Raw genomic sequence first — 23,195 nt, 5'->3', positions numbered from 1 at the left:
GATTGGTAATACATGACTGACCATATTTTCCTGAACCAGTTTTACGGAAACGGTCATATTTTTGTAGATTTTCATCGAATCTTAATGCGTCTGCAAGCATTCAACTTCCTATTAATTCTAGCTTCTAGGAAAATTGTAAACATCTATACAACTTCACACCGCACAAAATTACAAGCGACGGAAAAAATGTCATTTGGACATGACCTCGGAAAATCCGAAATATCTCCAGTGTCCGGTGGCCAATATGCATGGCTAAACAAGTTTCTAAGACAAGACCAAATTTGCCGTCGACTGCTTAAAGATTTACAAGCATTTGAATTTAGGCAAAATTTTACCTATCCCCTGTACAAGACACACTGCCGTGCAAAAGTTTGGGTTTACTCCCTAAAAATTTTCAAAAAGTGGTTTGTCTATATATTTGTGATTACACGTCTAATTATAGCTCTCTATGGGTCATTCGAAAAGCAATGAGTTAATCTTATTTCGTAGGTATTTTGACAAAAACATTTATTGAATTTTGTTAACTATATTTTTACTTGAATTGGCGACATCTATAAAAAATATACTAAAAAACTAATTTTCTAAACGTTCGCTTGACCACAATTTTGAATCAATGCGGCATTAGAATCGTATTTTTCTGAAGGGCAATAGAAAATTTTTGCAAGAAAAATAAAAAAAAACTAATTAAAATCAATAAAACAGACATTGAATCAAACACTACTCCAGGTCAGGTACTCGGAAGGATTTGAAATAAAAAATCCCACTAACAATTTGTCAAAGAAATGCCCATGAGTTAGAGCCTCCCTTAGCCGAGTGGTTAGAATCCGCGGCTACAAAGCAAAGCCATGTGTCTGTGTTTGATTCCCGATCGGTCCAGAATCTTTTCATAATGGAAATTTCCTTGACTTCCCTGGGCATAGAGTATCATCGTACCTGCCATTCGATATACGAATGCGAAAATGGCAATTTTGGCAAAGAAAGCTCTCAGATAATAAATGTGGAAGTGCTCATAAGAAAACTAAGCTGAGAAGCAGTCCCAGTGAGGACGTAATGTCAAGTAGAAGAAGGTGCCCATGAGTTCATTGGAGATTTCCAAGAAACTTGTGAATTGTTTTCTTATGAACTAAATAAGAGGAGTTTGTAAAAAAAACGACAAAAGCTTTTTTTTAAAAAAAAAAAGCGACGTGTGACCGATATCAGGAATCTTTGCATTTTTTTTTGGAATATTACTACTGGAGTTATCAGCGCAGAAATCTCACCAATAGAAAGGCACATAAGGTTTACATAGAACATGGGACAAGTAGGCGTAGAACGTCAATATGGACCTATGCACGAGATCACTATTTGACGTTTTAGCGGTGCCGTGTTATTTACGTGACCATGGAAACCATGCACCGCTCAAACGTCAAATTAGTGAACCCGTGCATAGGTCCATAAACCAATGCACGAGTTCATTAGTTTGACGTTTGAGCGGTGCCATATTCACTAGTTGCCATGGTCACATAAAGAACACGGCACCACTCAAAAATCAAATAATGAACTCGTACATTGGTCCATGGACCAATGCACGAGTTCACGAGTTTGACATTTGAGCGGTGCCAAATTCACTCGTTTCTATGGTTACATAAATAACACGGCACCGCTCAAACGTCAACGAATGAACGCGTGCATATGCCAGGGGAAGTGGTTCACCTAGAGTGAATTTCTGTCAGAGAAAAAGTAGATTTTGTATGAGATTTGCCAGAAAAATGAATGACAAGTTCATCCACTTCTCCTGGCCTATGGACCAATGCACGAGTTCACTAATTTGACGTTTGAGCGGTGCCGAATTCACTCGTTGCTATGGTCACGTAAATAACACGGCACCGCTCAAACGTCAAACAGTGAACTCGTGCATCGGTCCATTGGCCATAGAGACAGCAAATACTTGAAAATCCTGCTTGTTTGGAGAACTGTTACATGAATGGGATACAAATTATAAGCCTCAAGTATCCAAATAAATATTAGGATTGAATCGGTAGAAAGGATGAAAGAAAAGTGACAGGCAAAAGAACATTTTATTTTTGAGTGATAAAGTGATTAAAGCTACAGCTTATATATTATAGATAGAATAATGCTGAAATTCAAAGAAAGGGAAACATTTTGACAGCGAACCAATTCTATAAGTTACAGCGCTGACTTTCATATAAATAGTCTGGATTTAGTACAAGATTATTTTTTCTGCGCTCCTTGTTACGCAGAAAAAAGACAATTTATATGCGGTTGACTATTAGCCCTACACATTGGTCCACAGCCAAAAACATTATCCTCCCTGATATAATGCATTTAATGAAACTAATCCGCTAACTCAGCCCACCACCTACGGCCCTGTGCATCTACAGCAGCTTGTCGATGTCCTTCACGATATCCAGTGGATTTGTAGTCGGCGAATAACGCGCAACCGGAACGCCATTCTTGTCGACTAGGAACTTGGTGAAGTTCCATTTGATGAAGTTGCCCAAACTGCCTCCCTGCTTGTGCTTCAGATACTTATACAATGGAGCGGCATCATCACCGTTGACATTGACCTGAAAGTGAACACAAAACGGTAATTAGATACTTGTATGTTTTGATTATTTTTGGGTGGCTTTCTCCACTTGAATGCGGAATTGATTGACTTGTAAAACAGGGAGCAGCACCAAACTAGATCGTTACCCTCAATAGAAAGGGTCAGTGTGAATTTAAAATGATCGAACTCAGAGTTAATTTTGGTTTACGAATAAAGGATGAGTCACTATTGCATTTTATACATAATTTATGTGTTTGAGGTGTATGATTTCCAATTACACCAAATTGTCTAGTTTTGACTTTTTTGTGCTCTAAGCTATACTGCCCATAACTGCATAACAGTCACATTCGACATTTTTGACAAATTGGAGTTAATACCGGGGAGAGTCATCAAATGATAAATACTTTCGATCAACTTACTAAAGTCTGTGAGTTTGTTCTAGAAAATTCGAAAAAAATACCAAGTTGTTTTGTCACACTGGAAAATGTAACCGCATAACAGTCACATTGAGATTATACATGAGCCTTATAATGTAGTAGCAACGAAATTTCTATCAGAATTATTTCCTGTCTATTCAACCAATATGCGGTATGAGTTGTACAAAATTTCAGCCTCAAATAAGCGCTTCTGAATTCTTAATGATTTTTTGAAATTTTAGTTTCCTCCCATACTGCAGTAAAATACAAACTTGGTATCCCATTTACTCAATGCCTACTTTTGTCAAATGTTACATATATGCAGTTATGGGCAGTATACAGTGTCGCTTTGTTTTTGTCAGTTAACAGGCACTACACTTTACTTTTCCCGCACGAATCGTGACAAAATATCACTGAATCAGTCACTTAGGGGTCATGCACAAATTACGTCATGCTTCAAGGGGGGGGGGGGGGGGGGGGGGTGGAGATGGTCGAGCCATGCGTGACAAGCCATACATTTTTTTCGACTTATACAAAAAGTGTGACAAAGGGGAGGGGGGGAGGTGGTAGAAAAAGTTGAAATTTAGCGTAACATAATTTGTGTACCGTCCCCTAAAGTGCTGTTTAAAAACGAAGACTTCGGAAAAAATAAAAATTAATTGTAGTTTTCATTTCAAAAGAAAAAGAAACATATTTAGTTTTCATTTCTTGTGAAAACCTAAACAAAAATAAGTAATCAGCTTTCCTTTAAGTCAAAGCTACAGCTGTCCTTATTCGTATCCTCTGGCCAATTAGGAACGAAATATCCGTCTCCAGCGACATGGGCGGGAAAGCTTTTTGGGCCAACATGAGCATACGCACATAACCACTGGTATCTTCGACTGGTCAAACTGTGTTTAAGCGATATCTATTGCTGAAAAATAAGAAGGCAGCATTGTGGACCTTAGAAATTGAAAGAGGAAAACAAATTATTACTAACTTATTACGAAAAAGTTTAATAACTTGCCATGCAGTTTGTAAGCGCGCACAATTACAATTTAGGACTTACTAGCCCAATTGAAAATCAAGTTACTCAGGACTTCGAAAATATTCTCAATCAAGAGAATGTTTTCGAAAATTCCTGGGAGACTGATTTGGAAGAAGTGAGAACTAGGGTCAGTGTTCCCTTAGTGGACAGTCCCCTATAGTCGCACTAGTGGCTTTTTACGGCCGTTTTGCTATGAATCTTTTCAAAATATTTTTTGACATGAAGGTCAGGAGCTGTTTATCTAAGTACGATTGATACACAACTTGATTTTGTTCAAAAAATGATCGAAATAATTAGTTTTGCTTAAAATTTGAGCTCCCTTGCGCCTATAGTTAACCTATTGTTCCTATAGTAGCACTACTGAGAGAAACTATTTTTTATTATACGAAATAATTAATGAATTAAGTACTTTTTTTACATCAAACGAAAGCTTTTGATCCACACTTTCAAGGAAAAATATAAAAGCTTTGTAAAAATACGGTTTTGGTTAGTATTTTGCCAACGCCGTGATGCTAGTGCTACTATAGGAACAGAAATTAGAAATAGTGCTACTATAGGCACATGTATTCCTATAGTGGCACAAGCGATAATAAATGCAAACATATGAGTTTTCGCAGTTTTCATATTATTCCCACAAAACCAAGATAAAAAGCTTTCAGATGATGTAAAAATAATGACGCTAGCGTTATTTTTCGATTTTATACGAATATTTTTTCTTAGCTATGCGGCTAACATACACATAGGGTACATCGACCCTATTATAAAAAAAAAATCAAAAATATGAATACTCCTGGCGATGATGGAATTTACTACATCCTTATCAAGAAACTTCTAGAAAGTAGCTTATCATTCTTAGTTGATATATTTAACAAATGTTTTCAATTAGCATATTTTCCTGACAAATGGAAAAATTCTAAGGTTGTACCAATTTTAAAACCCGACAAAAATCCTGCAGAAGCTTCTAGCAATCATCCAATCAGTTTGCTTTCCTCCATCAGTAAACGTTTCATGCAAAAATAAGGTTTTGGCGGGAAAAAATGTATGGAAACTTTTTTCATATTGTTTCTGATCCAATATGTCTGACAATGCAACAATGATGATTATGATTTATGTAAATCTCAGACGACATTCAATGGATCATTGAAGGTAGTTTTTATCAGTGCTCACCGGAGCAAAACAAAAGCGCCACTGTATATGGGATTAACCATTGTGACAGCATTGCTGTTCTGTCAAACACACAAGACTACGGTGGCGCTATCTATGCTTTCTATGGACCGATGCACGAGTTCACTATCTGACGTTTGAGCGGTGCCGTGTTATTTACGTGACTATGGCAACGAGTGAATTCGGCACCGCTCAAATGTCAAAATCGTGAACTCGTGCATTGATCCATAGCGGCCGTTTTGGTTATTTTAATGATCCATTGACAGTTTTTTTACTGTTTCTCGATGTTCATTTTGCCGCTCGTGTTTTGTGTGAGTTAGAGGTAACGGTAGCGGATGAATGCAAAAATAATTGAATGACTGCTGGTCATCATGGCCAACGTATTTTGACAGCTACTAAAGGTACGCTGCATTTTTTGTTTATCTATCACGAAAATACTCACAAAAATCAAATAGTTATGAAAGATTTGTACTGAAATCGGAATATAAATTCAATTTACTCAATTGGCTTGTTCAGGGGTATCCAGTTTTTTACATTTCCTGATTCTACGTCAGAAGCCAGAATCCAAAATTTCATAATTTCCGTGCCTTGGAACTATTTTTAAAACACATTTGAAGTTACTATGGAAATCGCTTTTGAATCATTGCTCGGCAAATGTTACTACGGGACGAGCTGTCATGATGTAAATTGAAATGTTCTTGTGTCAACACTCAGATATAAATCATTTATATTGTCAATATTAAGATATTGAAGCGCTATCATATTGTATTTAACTTAGAAAAATGTACTCTTTCGATCAAGCTACGAAAACTTGTAACTTTTACAGTGCCAGTTTTAACCGGTTTGTAACTAGAAAAGTCAGGCCCATGGCACGGGACGACTTTTAGCGTAGTCAACATGTCCATGTGTTTACTCATTTTCGGGTGATTTGAATCGAGAGTGTAATCAGAATGCGAAGTTTTGTTTAATGTTTATGATCCATAATCGAGCAAGTTTCGCAATCAAATCACTGATTGCTTGCTTGGAGGCTTGCAGGATGCCTTTTAACGTTTGCTCTCCTTTCAAAACCATCGAAATGTTGAACTTTTTGGCACATTATTAGCTGATTTAACAATATCAAAAATTGATTATCAAACCATAGCAAACAATTAAACAAAACAATGGTCTTTATTTTCACAGTTCTTACAACTGACAGTGGGCGATATTCACTTCTTGCCCGGGATATCCTGGCTACGAAGAACACTGTGTATCGATATATGGTTGTCATGGGCCTGAGGAAAGTGCTTCAACTTCATCATCAAAATGTCGAATTGTCATGTTCCGACATGCAGGAGCAAATTATATTCGAAGAAACCCTAAAACAGAACCATTTGAACCGGTTACGTTCCATAAATTTCCAACGATCAATTTGCAGAGAAACCGATGGCTAACATTTTTGGGCTAACAAATAGGGTAAATGATGGCTTCGGCACCCTGAGGGTATTTTCGGCAGCACTAATTTATCGTCCTTGTTTAAATTTATCTACGGAACAAGAGTTAACTTCAATATACTCAACATATTCCTTGAACAATAATCTTCCATTTAAATCACATATTACACAAAAATATTATATAACATGGATTTTATCATTAAATGAAATAAATGCTTACGAAATTATCGTCATTCGTGAGCTGCCGAATAAAACAACACAAGAACAGCTTATAAAAAATCACCACTTTAAAAGGTCCAATTCTCCGCTCCAATGCCATTTTTTTCACAAAAGCTACGCACCGATCACTTATGCACTTTTGAACTTTTGATTTGTATATAAAGCACTCGAAAATACTTTATTTTTAATTAAAATTAATGCACTTTGATTTCCTCGGCAAACTCTTTTTATTACGGGACCAGGTTGCCAGAAAACCATATTCAATTGCGTTGTATTTATTATTCACGATTTATTTCGCATAATAAAACGAATATGCTTAATTAATTGATTGGAAATAGGCAACAAAGCATACATTGGTAACAATTGAGCCTTTTAATACTTTCTTATTTGAAGATTGTAGTTCATAATCTTCAATATACTGAGAAACATATAAAATATACGTCTTTTAATAGTTGAACTATTTTGGCAACACTCCTGTTGTTCTACAGGCAATCAGAGGATGGTGTTTTTGTGTCAAGTCATAAGTGAATTGATTTGCAAAGGGCCTATTCTGATTGTCTCATACACTGAGAAGAATAGGAACGCAAACAAATTTTACTGGCAAAGTTTGGATTTTGGTCCAAATGAGCCGATCGAACAATATTCATAAACCAAAAAAATCGTGGAACATCGCAATCGGATTTTTTTTTATTGTTACCACAGATAACAGATGTTTATGCTAGAACAAAAATGTTCTGAAAACTTGTGTAAATATTCAAACTAAAACACGTTGAAAACACTAGCGCCACCACACAACGTATTGCTGCAATCAGTGGTGAATATAAGTATCTTGAAATGTTTCATATTCACCACAGACATTACCATGGGAACTTAGCGATAACAGCGCTACCACGATATTGCTACTTGTGTTGCCACTTAAAATCACCATTAATTGTCTTACACAGTTTTACAATCGGACATAAACATCTGTTATCTGTGTTGTTACCATTCACTATCTGGGTAATAACTTGATGATAGAGCTTTCAAGAGCAGCAACCTTTGCAGACCTCAACCATATCGAGCCGTTCAGCGTGTCAGCGAAAAGTTCAATTCACGGTAAAATTATTTACCTTTCGAATTTAAAGAAATTTGAAAACAGATGTGCAAGTACCGTCGTTGGTGGTGAGATTTGGCCAAAAATGCGTAAGTCCTCATTTATTTTTGAACAAATTTCGCAATTTGACTTGATGTGTTCGGCTTAATATGAGAATACATTACAAATTCTGAACAAATAAATGAAATTTGATTATTTTCCTTTAAATTGGAGATGTAAAATTGGCCCAAATTCATCCCTTCGAGGGGTGACATTGGGCCAAACAAACTAAACTCAGGAAATTGGACTATCGATAAACATAGGAAACCCTTATGAAAATTCGCCACAAGACAACGGATTGAAATTTATAAATCTATGTTATAAACCCAAATTTGAAAACAAAAATATATTTCACGGCAACCTGGACATTGAAGCCTTTATCCCTCTCATTTACCATTATCACGTCTATCTTTTGATACTATCAAATGATATGTACTATCACTATGGGTATACCACTATAGTGATAGGGATACTATCACTTCTTAAAAAAAATGATGGATAGAAGATAGACTATATTATCTCTATCAATAGAAAGACGGAAGGAGATACTATCAGCATTTTTTCATCACTGATGGATCAAGCATATCTTTATCATCTATCTTTGGGGAAAAATATACTATCTGTAAAATTCTATAGCTATTCCTATCTATCCTATTATTGATATAAAAACCGCAACCAAAATCTTGCGCATTATGGGAAAAAAGCTAATAGAAATAACTCAAGGTATGTTCTCATGGATATTTTCGGAATGGGCACGACGAGGGAATGACGGAAATCGACGTCCGACGCCATCTTGAAATCCAAGATGGCGGCCTCCGGTTAAGGAAAATCGTTGAAAACCTATGCAATATGGGTATTTTCGAAACGGGCGCGATGAGGGGATGACGAAAATCGATGTACGACGCCATTTTGAAATCTAAGATGGTGAAATCATTGAAAACCCATGCAATATGGGTATTTTCGAAACAGGCACAATGAGGGCATGACGGAAATCATAAATCATGCTTTTGATAAAACTTGAAAAAATAAATGTGACCCGAACAAAGTTACGTTATATCGAGGTAGGAATTACGTTATATCGATTTACGTTATAAAGAGGTTACGTTATATCTAGGTATGACTGGAGGTATTACTATCCCTAGCTGATGCTAGGACATGGCCAGAACAAGTTTCGACTATAGAAAGATGTATCGATCTTGTCTAGCAGCCCTAGTTAAGCTTGAACATTCTGGGACTGTTTGAATAGCAATCGAGAAGAAGGCACCCCTCATTGAATGGTACAGGTCGGACTCGATTATCCGGAATTAATTTTTTTGATATTCTTATTTTTCAGTTTTTATGCATAAATTTCCAAAAATTGAATGTTTTCATTGATTTTACCAAACCGGAGGTCGCCATCTTGGATTTCAAAATGGCTTCGGATATCGATTTTCGTCATATTCTCATCGTACCGTTTCGAAAATACCCATATTGCACCGTGGATTTCTAAATATGGAATTAAGTTAAATTTTTATACTAAATGATGCTAAAACGATACATAAAGCTTTCGTAGTGCAATAATTGTTCCATCTTTCTTAAGTCAAAATATATGAATTTCTATAGTCCAGATTGCCACGTGTAGAATTGATACGCAATAAGAACAAATCAAGAGAATCGTGTTCGACCATTCCCCTCTCCGCAACGGTCTTTGTATGAAAAAAATAAATTTTGTGTTTGAGCCGCAACGTTTAAGCCTACTCCCCCTTCCCTTAGAGCGTTACATTATTTGTGGACGGCGCCTTAGTCTGCACAAATTTAGTGGCGTTATGTATTCAATATGCCTCTCAGCTATTCTATTTATAACTGCAATGCTGTTCTCAGTGTAGTCTGTATTTATCTGCATTGGCCCTTTCAACGAGTAGAACATAATTAGTGACGTTTAAATTCAAGTATTGTCAACAAATACGAAAAGTTACCAATATATAACCCAGTTTTTGTACAATTTTGGATTGCTGAGGAGAAAAATTTAGCTGCTGATAATAGTATTTGCATTGCCGATAAAAAACAAATGCTTCGTGACTTTGGTGAGGAAAAATAGATGATTTCTCGCATAACATATGATCTCGCCCTAAAAGCCATTGGTAACCATGTGTGTATCTCGTTGTTCCTGAGCATTTGAGTGGATTTACACGTTATTTAACAACGCTAGGGTGATAAAAGGATCATTTTCTACCTGCCAGTGATGTTGGTTTGGATGACTTACTTACTTACTTACTTATTTGGCTTTACATCAATTATCTTGATAAAGCCTCGCCAACAATATTTCGTCAATTCCTTCGGTTCATGGCCGCTTCTCTCCATCCTCGACTGTGACCCACGCTCTCCAGGTCCTGGTGTACCTGGTCAATCCACCTAGCTCACTGCGCCCCACGCCTTCTTGTTCCGACCGGATTCGTGGCGAACACCATCTTTACAGGGTTGTTGTCCGGCGTTCTTGCAACATGCCCTGCCCAGCGTATCCTTCCAGCTTTAGCTACCTTCACGATACTGGGTTCGCCGTAGAGTTGAGCGAGCTCGTGGTTCATCCTTCGCCACCACACGCCGTTCTCCTGCACGCCGCCGAAGATCGTCCTTAGCCCTCGGCGTTCGAAAACCCCAAGAGCTTGCAAGTCCTCCTCGAGCATAGTCCACGCCTCATGCCCATAGAGGACTACCGGTCTTATGAGCGTTTTGTACATCGTGCATTTGGTGCGGGGGTGAATCTTTCTTGACCGCAGTTTCTTCTGGAGCCCATAGTAGGCACGACTCCCGCTGATGATGCGCCTTCGTATTTCCCGACTAACATTGTTGTCAGCCGTCAACAAGGATCCGAGGTAGACGAACTCGTCCACCACCTCGAAGGTATCCCCGTCTATCGTAACACTGCTTCCTAGGCGGGTCCTGTCGCGCTCAGTTCCGCCAACCAGCATGTACTTTGTTTTCGACGCATTCACCATTAGCCCGACTCTTGTTGCTTCGCGTTTCAGGCGGGTGAACAAATCTGCCACCGTTTCAAATTTTCTCCCAATAATATCCATGTCGTCCGCGAAGCAAACAAATTGTCCGGATCTCGTGAAAATCGTGCCTCGACTGTTAAGTCCGGCTCTCCGCATGACACCTTCAAGCGCAATATTGAATAACAGGCACGAAAGTCCGTCGCCCTGTCGTAGTCCCCGCCGAGACTTGAACGAACTGGAGTGTTCGCCCGAGATCTTCACGCAGTTTTGCACACCGTCCATCGTTGCTCTGATCAATCTTGTGAGCTTCCCGGGAAAGCTGTTCTCGTCCATGATTTTCCATAGCTCTATGCGGTCGATACTATCGTATGCCGCCTTGAAATCGATGAACAAATGGTGCGTAGGGACCTGGTACTCACGGCATTTCTGGAGGATTTGCCGCACGGAAAAGATCTGGTCCGTTGTCGAGCGGCCGTCGATGAAACCTGCTTGATAACTTCCCACGAACTCGTTTGCTATAGGTGATAGACGACGGAAGAGAATCTGGGATAGCACTTTATAGGCGGCGTTTAGGATGGTGATTGCACGATAATTTTCACACTCCAGTTTGTCGCCCTTTTTGTAGATAGGGCATATAACGCCTTGCTTCCACTCCTCCGGTAGCTGTTCCGTTTCCCAGATTCTGACTATCAGCCGATGCAGACAAGCGGCCAACCTGTCCGGGCCCATCTTGATGAGTTCGGCTCCGATACCATCCTTGCCAGCGGCTTTGTTGTTCTTGAGCTGTTGAATGGCATCCTTAACTTCCCCCATCGTGGGAGCTGGTTGATTTCCGCTGTCCGCTGTGCTGGCGTAGCCATCGCCTTCGCTGTCCTGACCTTCTGTGCCTGTGTTCTCTGCGCCATTCAGGTGTTCATCGTAGTGCTGCTTCCACCTTTCGATCACCTCGCGTCCGTCCGTCAAGATGCTCCCATCCTTATCCCGGCACATCTCAGCTCGCGGCACGAAGCCTTTGCGGGATGTGTTGAGCTTCTGATAGAACTTCCGCGTTTCTTGAGAACGGTACAGCAACTCCATCTCTTGGCATTCCACCTCTTCCAGGCGGCGCTTTTTGTCCCGGAATAGGCGGGTTTGCTGTTTCCGCTTCAGTCTGTATGATTCCACATTTTGCCGCGTACCATGCTGCAGCATTGCAGCCCGCGCTGCATTCTTCTCCTCTAGAACCTCCTGGCACTCCTCGTCGAAGCAATCGTTTCTTGAGCTCCGTTCCACATATCCGACAACGCTTTCGGCAGCGTCGTTAATGGCTGCTTTGACTGTCCTCCAGCAGTCCTCAAGAGGGGCCCTATCGAGCTCGCCCTCATCCGGCAACGCTGCCTCAAGATGCTGCGCGTACGCATTGGCGACATCCGGTTGTTTCAGCCGCTCGAGATTGTACCGGGGCGGGCGTCGGTACCGTACATTGTTGATGACAGATAGTTTTGGGCGCAGTTTCACCATCACCAGGTAGTGGTCGGAGTCAATGTTGGCGCCACGATAGGTTCTGACGTCGGTTATGTCGGAGAAGTGCCGTCCATCGATCAAAACGTGGTCGATTTGCGATTCTGTCTGCTGGGGTGATCTCCAGGTGTACCGATACGGGAGGCTGTGCTGGAAATAGGTGCTACGAATGGCCATGTTCTTGGAGGCGGCAAAATCTATCAGTCGTAGGCCGTTCTCGTTCGTCAGCCGGTGGGCGCTGAACTTTCCAATCGTCGGTCTGAACTCCTCCTCCTGGCCAACCTGAGCGTTCAAATCTCCTATGATGATCTTGACGTCGTGGCTTGGGCAGCGGTCGTACTCGCGTTCAAGCTGCGCGTAAAATGCGTCCTTGTCATCATCAGTGCTTCCGGAGTGTGGGCTATGCACGTTGATTATGCTGAAGTTAAAGAATCGGCCTTTGATTCTTAACTTGCACATTCGTTCATTGATCGGCCACCACCCGATCACGCGCCTTTGCATATCACCCATCACTATGAAAGCTGTTCCCAGCTCGCGTGTGTTGCCGCAGCTCTGGTAGATGGTATGATTACCTCTAAACGTTCGCACCAATGCTCCTGTCCAGCACACCTCCTGCAGCGCTACGATGTCGAAACCGCGGGTCTTCAGTACATCGGAGAGTATGCGAGTACTTCCAATGAAGTTGAGAGATTTGCAGTTCCACGTACCGAGCTTCCAATCGCTAGTCCATTTTCGTCGCTGTGGTCTTTGCCGATTGTTCCGGTCCGTATTCTCTCGTTGACGTTCCTGTGCTGATGTGTTTTTACGGCTGGCTTGCAGGGCCTGACACCAACCCCCTAGATTTCCGGAGGACCATTCCCCCTAAATGTTCGGAGGGCCATAATGCGCAGTTTAGCTTAGAGTCCTTCTCTGGCACTCGGACGATGATCAGCCGCCCCTGACATGGGGAACAGACGCTGTTGTGAGCCGCTCCTAACGTGGAGTACAGACGCTCCAGGTTTGCAAAAGCAAACCCCCCCTTCCCTGTCAGCATACGACCAAAGTTCCCACCGGGGGTTGGTTACCCGATCTTCCCCAAGGTTACTCGTACCCCGGCCAGTACCACGAGGAGGTAAGGATAGGAGTTGCTGGGCAAAAGGCTAAGGACCGCACAAAGGGGTCTATTTTATTCCTGCAGGTACGCGAGGTACCAATGGTACGCCATGCCCAGCCATTTACCGCGCCATTTGGTTTGGATGACTATTCATTCATTTGCTCAGAAACAACGAGCTACACACGTGGTTACCAATGGCTTTTAGGGCGTTATCTCAGAGTACGCAAGATTTAGAGAATAAAATAGTGTTTTGTGCATAATAATTGATAAATGAAGAGTGCTCAAGTGTAGTACAGGTGTCTCCTGCTAATTGGTGTGCTTCATTGTTCTGTATAATTGCCTTCTTCAAAGTTCAGCTGCTTAGGCTGCCGACAATACACTATGGGCGGTTTCCATACAGACTGGCGGCCAAAATTTTTTTTTACATCTCATGTCGTAATAATGAGTTTTGTGATACAACTTTAAAGTTTCATTTTCAGAAACAAGTTTTCGAGACTATTTTTTGAATATGGCCTATAGTGAAATAATAAGCTTTGTTACTAATGATGAATATAAGCCATTTATGTGACTAACGTTGTGAATACCATGATAAATGTTAGAACTAACATAGAAATGATAATATGAATGATTTAGCGATACTCAGTTATTCTCTTAATTATTTTTTAACTGTTTTTAATAGAAAATAGTTAAAAATATTGGAAAAATTCAAAAAGCCCTAAGTTAAAAAAGTTCAAACTTGTGCAGCTAAATTCTTCACGATCCTTTAGTTTACATCACAAAGTACCGTTTTGATTCATATTACGGACACTTAAGGCCTCTTTGAAGTGTGAGTCACCTAAAAGCATATAAATTAAATCAATGTTTATGATTCCTCAGCGTTATCATGCTATCAGGACACTTACCATTCGAATGGTAGGTGAAGATTTGAATTCCACAACTTCAATAAATTTAAATAAATAGAAATGTGTGCCCTCTTCGCGATTCTTATTCCGGACACCACCTCACTTTTGCTTCATATTTCGGACGCTTTGATTCAAATTCCGGGCAGCTCGTGAAAAATAAAGTTGAAAAAGTTGAATCGTTGTATAAACACTACTAGCTATTAGAAAAACGTCAAAACTAGTTAAGCATTGTAAATTTTCATGGATTGCTATGAAAAAATCATATTAAAACGAGTCTCAAAACTGGGAACTTTCGAACGGCAAATTTTGAAACATTTCAATTGAAACCTTTCCCATACAAAGTTGAGTGTCCGGAATTTGAAGCTGTCCGGAATTTGAATCAGAACGGTACCCTTGGAAATAAATTTTAGCCTGGGACAACTTGGGACAAAAAAGTATGGGATGTGTAAAGTTTCGATATATAATCAAATATATTTTTTCAGTGCAGTCTCCGCATTTTTCCGACCTCAAGTACGATTTTTTATTTCATTTTTGTTTTCTAGTAAAGCTTTTTGAATAAGCGTTCGGACAATGTATAAAGATCTGTATAAAATATTACGATTATGCAGTATATTGTATTCAATATTTACCTTGTGTTTGCATTGAATTCTTCATTTTACATAAAAACTCTAACTTTGACATATTGCATCATTTAAAATATAAAAGATCTTGCCCTGATATTCCAGTAATATCTTAATAGAAGTGTTTACAATTGAATGATGGACAAGAAAAACCTATCAGAACAAGTCATTTTTTCGATTATTGGCCACCTGATCGTCCATAGTGCAATACGTAAGTTCCCCTACCACGAATCTTTTCGTTTATTCCAAGCACTTCCGAGAATTTCATCGCAGGAGCATAGCAGAAGAAAACAAAAGAAAATCTCGATGTAAGTTTTGAACAACTATAGAAAGTTAAATTATACTGAACAATAAACAACAAGCAAGCGCCTTGTATTCTTTATTTTATTATACGATATTATAGGTACAATTTATACCTATCTAAAATATCGAAAGGGTCTATCGAAAATCTTCCAAAAACACTTTTGTAAAACTTAAAACTTTTAAGTATACTTAACTCAAAACCGACCTAAATGTCCTTTGTATGTTGGTCCCTCATGTGACCTAGGCATTCAGTCAAATTTCCCAAATAATATCAGATTCATTTTTGGATCTCCGTACAACAAGGCCTTTCTTTGTACATATTATAGTAAATTTATTCTTGTATATAAAATAAAAAACAACTTGCACGGCTAGTTACTTCTGAGGGAGGTAATGGGTTGTGGAGAAACATGGAAAATGTTCCTCACAAATAGAACAAATGCATTAAATGACCTCCCTGTCGGAAACGTAACAAATTATTCTGCTAAGCTATCATTATTTTGTTATCCTAAATACCTAAATTTACTTAAATTGCATTAAAATATAACAAATGCCCATACAAATCCGCAAAAAGTTCATAACTATCTACTAATACTAATGCACAGTCGTGAATAGCATATCTTCTATAGCTGTCAATATACTTAGTATCGAGGCAACGAAATTAACGTCGCGCAAAGTGTCGAAAGTTTACAGCACTGGTTGTAATAACTAGGAAGTCTTCAGTGTCGTGTACTAGACTCGAGTACACGACACTGAAGACGGCCTTACAGTTGAAGTCGAAATACGCGTATCTGTCAAAGGATACAAACTCTAGTGGAATTAAATGGTATAGTACTAAATTCGTTTTTTTCATCTACTTAAGAAATGAGTGTTGAAAATAATACTTCTAGGAGAATAGAGTCCTAAAACCCTGTCCCAATTTTATTGCTGAACGCTTAAGTTTAGGTCAAAAATATATGTTTACTCAATTTTCTAATGTTTTCCGATAGCTGAAGACCAAAAAACACTTTTTTAAGTTTATTTTTAAATTTTGTCACATCCCTTGGTTTAAACTCAAATTTTGGGTGTATTTTGTTTTCCGTGTCCCTTCCGAAATGTCAGAAAGGAACAACCCCGGTGTTAAAAAGTTGAACCCCTGTGGTATTTTTGTCGACTGAGCGAACGTCAAACATGATCTCAAGTGTCAAAGTTCATTTATGGATCTTAATAAATTCTTGTTTTTATTTAATAATTCGAAAGAGCATGTTACTGCAACTACTTTAGTGTTTTTTCCCGCTCAAATAACGGATATATCATATTAAAACTTTAATTTAAAAATTGGATCCATAAATGAACTTTGACACTTGAGATCATGTTTGACGTTCGCTTAGTCGACAAAAATACCACAGGGCTTATAGTTTTAACACTGGGGTTGTTTCTATCTGACATTTCGGAAGGGACACGGAAAACAAAATATATCCAAAATTTGAGTTTAAACCAAGGGGCGTGACAAACTCTCAAAAATCATAGAAAAATGTTTTTTTGTACTTAAATCAATGAAAATCATTTGAAAATTGAGCAAACATGTGTTTTTGCCCTTAACTTAAGCGTTTGATACTTAAATTGGGACAGGGCTTTAGGACCCTATTGAAAAAGAATGTAATGTCCAGAAGCATATGATGGAGACAATCTTTTGAAGCCAGTAAAAAAGCTATTTTTGCTTGGCATAGTTAGAGAGCATCAGCCGACCGAAATTATTCTTCAAATTCAACTTACCCGAGCAAAAACATCCCCGACATCTGCCTTCGCATCTCTAAGGTGACACACCATTTCTTCTCCGTCTTTTTCGGGCATTTGAGACCCGAACTGGTTGCACGGAAAAGACAAGATTTTGAAATCTAAAAGATAAGATAAGTATCAATATTTGTCCAAACGTAATCGAACTGAAAAACGATTCGTCATTCACAATACCTTTGTCGGCATACTTTTGCGACAGCTCCGTAAGTTCTGCATAATTTCCTTTGGTTAACCCGCACTTTGATGCGATGTTGACGACCAGCAGCACCTTTCCACGGTACTTTTCCAAGCTGATATCCTCCCCTTGGCCATCCTTAACGGTGAAGTCATACACCGATGAGGCACTCTTATAATCCGATGTTGATTCCGTGGCCATCTCCGCAAAATGGTACCGGTATGCACAGTACTGAACGAGACAAGGGGATTGGAAAATCGATTGGAATAGTTAATATTTGCTGTGAGAAATAGCATGTGTTTTCATTGCGATACGTATTGTTCCGTGTGTGGTATCGTTATCGACATCATGCAGTAGATTATTCTAAATCGACCTTGGAAATAAATGATAGTTATGTTCCAATACAAACTCTAAAGCTTCATAATAATTATTGATCGATATTGTGGAATGTATGTATGATATTTGAAACACTATACGCATGGAAATAAGGTGTTTGCATTTTCCACGAAAAATATTTTAGAAAAAATAATGAAAATCTAAATGCGTAACGTTCAATTGATCTACATTAGCATGAGACATATTATCCTATACTACTTCAATAGTCAACTGATACAGTAGGTAATCTTTCTTGGCAATTAATTTGATTATGCTATTGAACATGTTCATTTGAGGTGATATTTGAACTTTGATACGATAAGCAACGTTGTCGACATTATTGACTCATAGCATATGTGACTTGCACATTTTATAAAAAAATCGGTTTGAAAATGAATCGTTACTATGCAAAGACGATATATACGCACTTTGGAATTATAAAGATGAGTATAAATGAACCCAACTAACTCAACTCAATATTTTTGTTATTATCTAGAAATGATCTTGAATTTTTCATGCCTCTGAATCATCGACAAAATCTGATGAAATGAACACTAGAGTAAGATAAAAATAGATTCGTACGGATAATACAGCAACTGCACTACAGACAATCGCACTTTTTCGTCCAATCATGGGTAATTTTACACTTTTACACTGATTACACCTGATTAACAAACGTCCATACTTACACTGGATTTCACAATGTTTTGAAGATTGCGTGCCGTAATCGTTCTCATCCGCCTTGACGTTGTAGACTTTGTGACAGAGAAAAATAACGCAGCAACCGGCTGCTATGTGAGAAGGATGATTTTGGTTGATGGAGGTGAATAGAGAGGAAAATAACAGAAAGCGCTGTGGTGAATATGGTACGCTTTTGCCACCACCATGCGCTTGCGCATATAGGACATCTAAGACACAAACTTCTATCGTCGGCGAACGTCTGAACAAATTCACCGTTTACATTCAAAAATTGAAAGTATTTATTGCAGCAAGAACATTTTTTGTTTATGCTTATGTTCGCATAATTGACGTAATAACCAGCACAATCACTGCTGGGAAAATGCGTTTTTGTGTTCCCGGCTGCATTATTTCTATCTGTTAACAATTTTAGTCAAATAATCGGTGCAATTGCTAAAGGATGGGAGTCAAAAGCTATCTGGGGAAGATATTTTGATTAATTACGGAATTTTGTCATCTGTAAACGAATACATAACTTTATGTGACCAATCAGTAAGGTTGATAAACGACTATATGGTTGAATTGACTAACGTGGACGACGTGGACCAAGCATTATAACATTGCACGTATTCTACTTCATATCAACAATACTGATGCGACATTGCTTTTATTCGACAAATCACAAGAGCTGTCAAGCAAAAGAGCATTAACGCTACATTACAAATGTATCAATGCACTAATATTACTCTATGAGTTACATGGTTGCTTTATAAACATTCTTGCATTAGGGTAAGTGTTCCCTTAGTTGTGGGTGTTCCTATAGTTGCGGTAGTGCCGTTTTCACTGATTTTATTACATTAACCACAGAACCGACACTGCCAATCGACGTATTGGCTTGTTGATACACGGAACAGTTAAAAACAGCGTTCAAATTGATTAAAACTGATGAAATATCACTAATATTGCTAAAACTTATTTTACCTGTACCAATAGTTGCGGTAAAGTGTTCCTATAGTGGAGGATTCCATAAGAAAACAACGGATACCGCAACTATAGGAACACAAATTAAAAATATACCGCAACTAAAGGAACCGTGTACCAATAGTGGAGGTATTATTTTTCAACTGGCATGCCTTGGATTACTGCGATGAAATCATTTTTCTCAATAAGTCAATGGTCGTTACTTTCCGTTACAACATTAACATTTGCGTTGATTACGCTTCTTGAATTTAGGCGGTTAAATTAAGTTCGATCTTGCTTAGCACCTCCACTATTGGTACATCTACCCTAGTTCGACTATATCAGGACCTTTTTCCACTATTAAACTACTTTAATGGTAGGCTTACGGCAATGCAGCTGCTCTATATAAGCAATGATATAATGCTCCATGGTTACTTGGGATGCAGGCTTGGAGAAGACGCCATGGCAATCCGTCTGAAGAAGTTGTACGACGGGACACTGTCAGCGACGATTCAGCTACCAGTTGACACGGCGAACAAACTGGTGGAGAAAGGTAATAAGGTAGGTAGGTAAAAAGGTAAAAGGTGATGAGAATTGGCTGGTCGATATGGCCACTGAAACTCGTCACACGAGCAGATAGCCCACCGATGCGAAGCTTCAAGTACATGGCACACACACGGCGACGAGCTGTAAAGCTCCAGACAGAACCAAACTGTGCATTAAATGTGGAGATAGAGATCACTTTGGAAAAGACTGCAAGAATCGACCAAGGTGCTTGCTCTGCTCACTGGAGGAACACTCATTCGATGGGAAGCTTCAATTGCCGTGCGTATCAAAAGGCGACCGTAGCCCAGCAGTAACGATGGTAACGTAGATCAAACTGAATAACTGCGACACCGCACAGCAACTGTTGTGGCAGTTGACAACAGAAACTAAGTGCGACGTTGCGATAATAGCTGAACCAAAATTTTGTGGCACATAAGGTAAAAGATCAAAATCTAGAATGCCGTGTAAACCGGATGAATACCGGATATGTTCGGGAAGGAGATGCAGAAATGCCTGAACTAAGGTCTCTTCCCAGATATATGGAAGATACAGAAGCTGGTACTGCTACCGAAGGCAGAAAACCCACCCGGTGATCCATTATCATACAGGCCTATATGCTTGCTGGATACACTGGACAAACTCTTTTAACGGGTCATCCTAATCAGGGTGCCTAAATGTACGGAGAGCGAGAACGGAGTATCAGAAAGGCAATTTGAATTCTGGAAGGGAAATGCGACAGTAGATGCAATTCGGACGGTCCTGGAGAGGGCCGAGAAGGCAACGAGCAAAAACGAAGAGGAAATAGTTACTGCGCCGTAGTTACGATATACGTTATGAACGCGTTCAATAGCGTCAGTTGGGAGCCCATCACCACAGCGCTGCATAGAACCTATATGTGACGGAATCTGCAGAGCTACTTCGAGAATCGAGTGTTGGTGTATGTAATCGACGCCGGTCGAAAGGAGTTAAGAGTAACGGTGAGAATTCCGCAAGTATAGACCCTGGGTTCGACGCTGTAGAATGAGATGTACAGCGGGGTCTTATCATAAGAATTAGGGATGGTACACACATTATGTCACGGTAAATTTCAACTTTTATGACTCCCTCCCTCCCTTTGTCACGTTTTTTGTATGAGTCCTCCGAAAATTTTGTAAGGCTTGTCACGCTTGGCTTGAATACCTCCCCCCCCCCTTGGAGCGTGATGTAATTTGTGCATTACCCCTTACCCATGGGCGTAGAGATCGTCGGGTTTGCTGATGACGTCGTCCTAACAACCTAATAGGCGAAACGCTGGAGGAAGTGGAAGTGCTAGCCACGGAGGCAATGGGCACGGTCGAGAACTGGATGAATGGAGTCAAGCTGGAGATGGCCCACCACAAAACGGAGATGCTACTAGTCAGCAATCTCAAAGCAGTTCAACATGCTCAGATTATCATCGGAGACATGTCATAGCAGCACAGCGGTCGCTCAGATACCTGGGATAAACTTCAACAGCCACTTCGACTATGCAAGAAGGCGGCAAATGCGACCAACGCACCAAGGATCATGTCGAACGCTTATGATCTGAGAAGCAGTGGGAGGCGTCTTATGGACATGAGATAGCAATCGCATACAGAATAATATCGTCGGAGGCAGTATATGTAATCACCGGGATGATTCCGATTTGGATCACCCTGGGAGACGCCATCGAGTGTTATCAGCGGAAAGGCATTAAGGCGATCGTCTAATGGGTTTGAGCGATTTGAAATTTGTATGGGAGAGAAGGCGTTATGCTGACTTTAGACCATTGGGTTGCTTAAACCTGGCCGAATTGGGTCATATAAAACCTTTCACGCTACGAGGGATCATGTTTCCTTGAAATCGTGGAAAAAACTTTTCCAGAATTTTCCCTCGTTTTTCCAGCTTACTTCGGCGAAACAAGCAAAGTCGGGAAATTTTTTCCACCAATTAGGTATTTACGTGATTTTCAGGAAATTTAAAGCGGTGACATATACTTTTTTTTACTCAGAAAGGTTTAAATGACCTCAAACATTGTCACTGAGGTATTTTCCGGAAAATCAGTTCTCGATTTTCCCGGAAAATTTGATACTTTAGTACCGTGGAAATGTGCCTAAATATGGAACGACTGGGCTGGATATAAATTTACAAAATATTTTCAATTACTAAATATAGGGTAACTAACTGGATTCAGGTGATAAATTGAAAATATGAACGTTTTTCCCAAGGGTTTTCCCCAATTTTCCACGAACTGGTTCAAAAAATTGATCGCGTAACGCGTGCGTATACGGATCAGTGTATTGAAATGAATGATTTTTTCACCCTCTCATTCAAAGCTCATAAACCAAAATTATACCCATATTTTTGTATATCCTGCACCCTCATATTCCCCTGCAGGTCATAGGCATAGTTGGGGGCCCTAATTTGAGCGTTTTTGCACCAAATTTTTGAAAAATTTGGCGTGACCCCACTTAGCAGCGACATATTTTTCCAGCCAGCTGCCATGCGGATAGAGAAACGTCATTTGAGAAGTAACGCTGCCACACACGCCTGAAATAGGCAGGGCCGAATCATGTAGAATGCAGGATGCTATCGTCAGATCGTCACCAAACCAGATGACGCACAACCAAATCGCGACGCGGCTCGACTCGTAGCAATATAGAATCATGTTTGAAACATTACGCATCTATCAGATAATCTTTGAATACGCAGCGCGCTGTTATTAGTAGATAAGTCGCAGTACAAGGGACTGGAAACAATATATTTTCATTTGAAATGCCTTTTAGGATCTGATGATCGCTCATTTTATGAATGAAAATTCGATAAGAAGCAGTCGCGTATCGCAAGAAAGTAACAGCAATATCAGCAATGTTGAAGTTTTGCCAAATGGATTATCAATCATTGATTTAGATGCTGGATTTAAACTTTGTTCAATACAATAATGTCTTCTTTGCTTGTATGATGTTGAGTAAACATAAAAAATCACAGTTATTCCAAGAAGAATATGCAACTACGTGTCGATAAATATCAGAGAACCACGTTTATTTATCGTTTTATTCAAATATTGTCTGCGAAAACAGCAACAAATTATTCCCTATATCTTTCATCAGATTTTTTTTTGACAAAAATATATGTTATAAAAATTTGTATTCCTAAATGACGAATATTTATAAGAAAGATTTAAGGAATTAATTATTCATAAGAAAGATATTTGAGAAGAATGATCTGAGAAACAAGTACAACATATTCCGATATTCGTTCGCTAGATTTATTTTTTGACCACGAGAAATTATTAAAAAAAATTCGGGTCGAATAAGGAGGTCATGGGCTAAGAAAATAGAAACGTATTTTTCTGATATTCG

General features: G+C 39.4%; 1 protein-coding gene across 3 annotated transcripts; it reads right to left on the bottom strand.

Moving 5' to 3' along the window:
- Positions 1-2,038: 2,038 nt before the first annotated feature.
- On the bottom strand, positions 2,039-19,734 carry LOC5575813 (probable phospholipid hydroperoxide glutathione peroxidase). 3 transcript variants are annotated; one of them, XM_001662189.3, is made up of 4 exons: positions 19,677-19,734; positions 17,277-17,508; positions 17,082-17,203; positions 2,039-2,567 (listed from the first exon to the last, which is right to left on the bottom strand). In XM_001662189.3, the coding sequence occupies exons 2-4, from the start codon at positions 17,476-17,478 to the stop codon at positions 2,376-2,378; spliced, it is 516 nt and encodes a 171-aa protein (XP_001662239.2). In that variant the 5' UTR covers positions 17,479-17,508; positions 19,677-19,734; the 3' UTR covers positions 2,039-2,375. The 3 variants fall into 3 exon arrangements, with proteins under 3 accessions (XP_001662239.2, XP_021705458.1, XP_021705457.1); XM_021849766.1 differs by lacking the exon at positions 19,677-19,734 and adding an exon at positions 18,342-18,595; XM_021849765.1 differs by lacking the exon at positions 19,677-19,734 and adding an exon at positions 18,235-18,361.
- Between the last annotated feature and the right edge of the window lie 3,461 nt (positions 19,735-23,195).

Source organism: Aedes aegypti, chromosome 3, assembly GCF_002204515.2.
Source record: "Aedes aegypti strain LVP_AGWG chromosome 3, AaegL5.0 Primary Assembly, whole genome shotgun sequence".
NCBI classification, from domain to species: Eukaryota; Metazoa; Arthropoda; class Insecta; order Diptera; family Culicidae; genus Aedes; species Aedes aegypti.
Note: the sequence above shows the minus strand (reverse complement) of the source record. Positions and strands in the feature narration are given on the sequence as shown.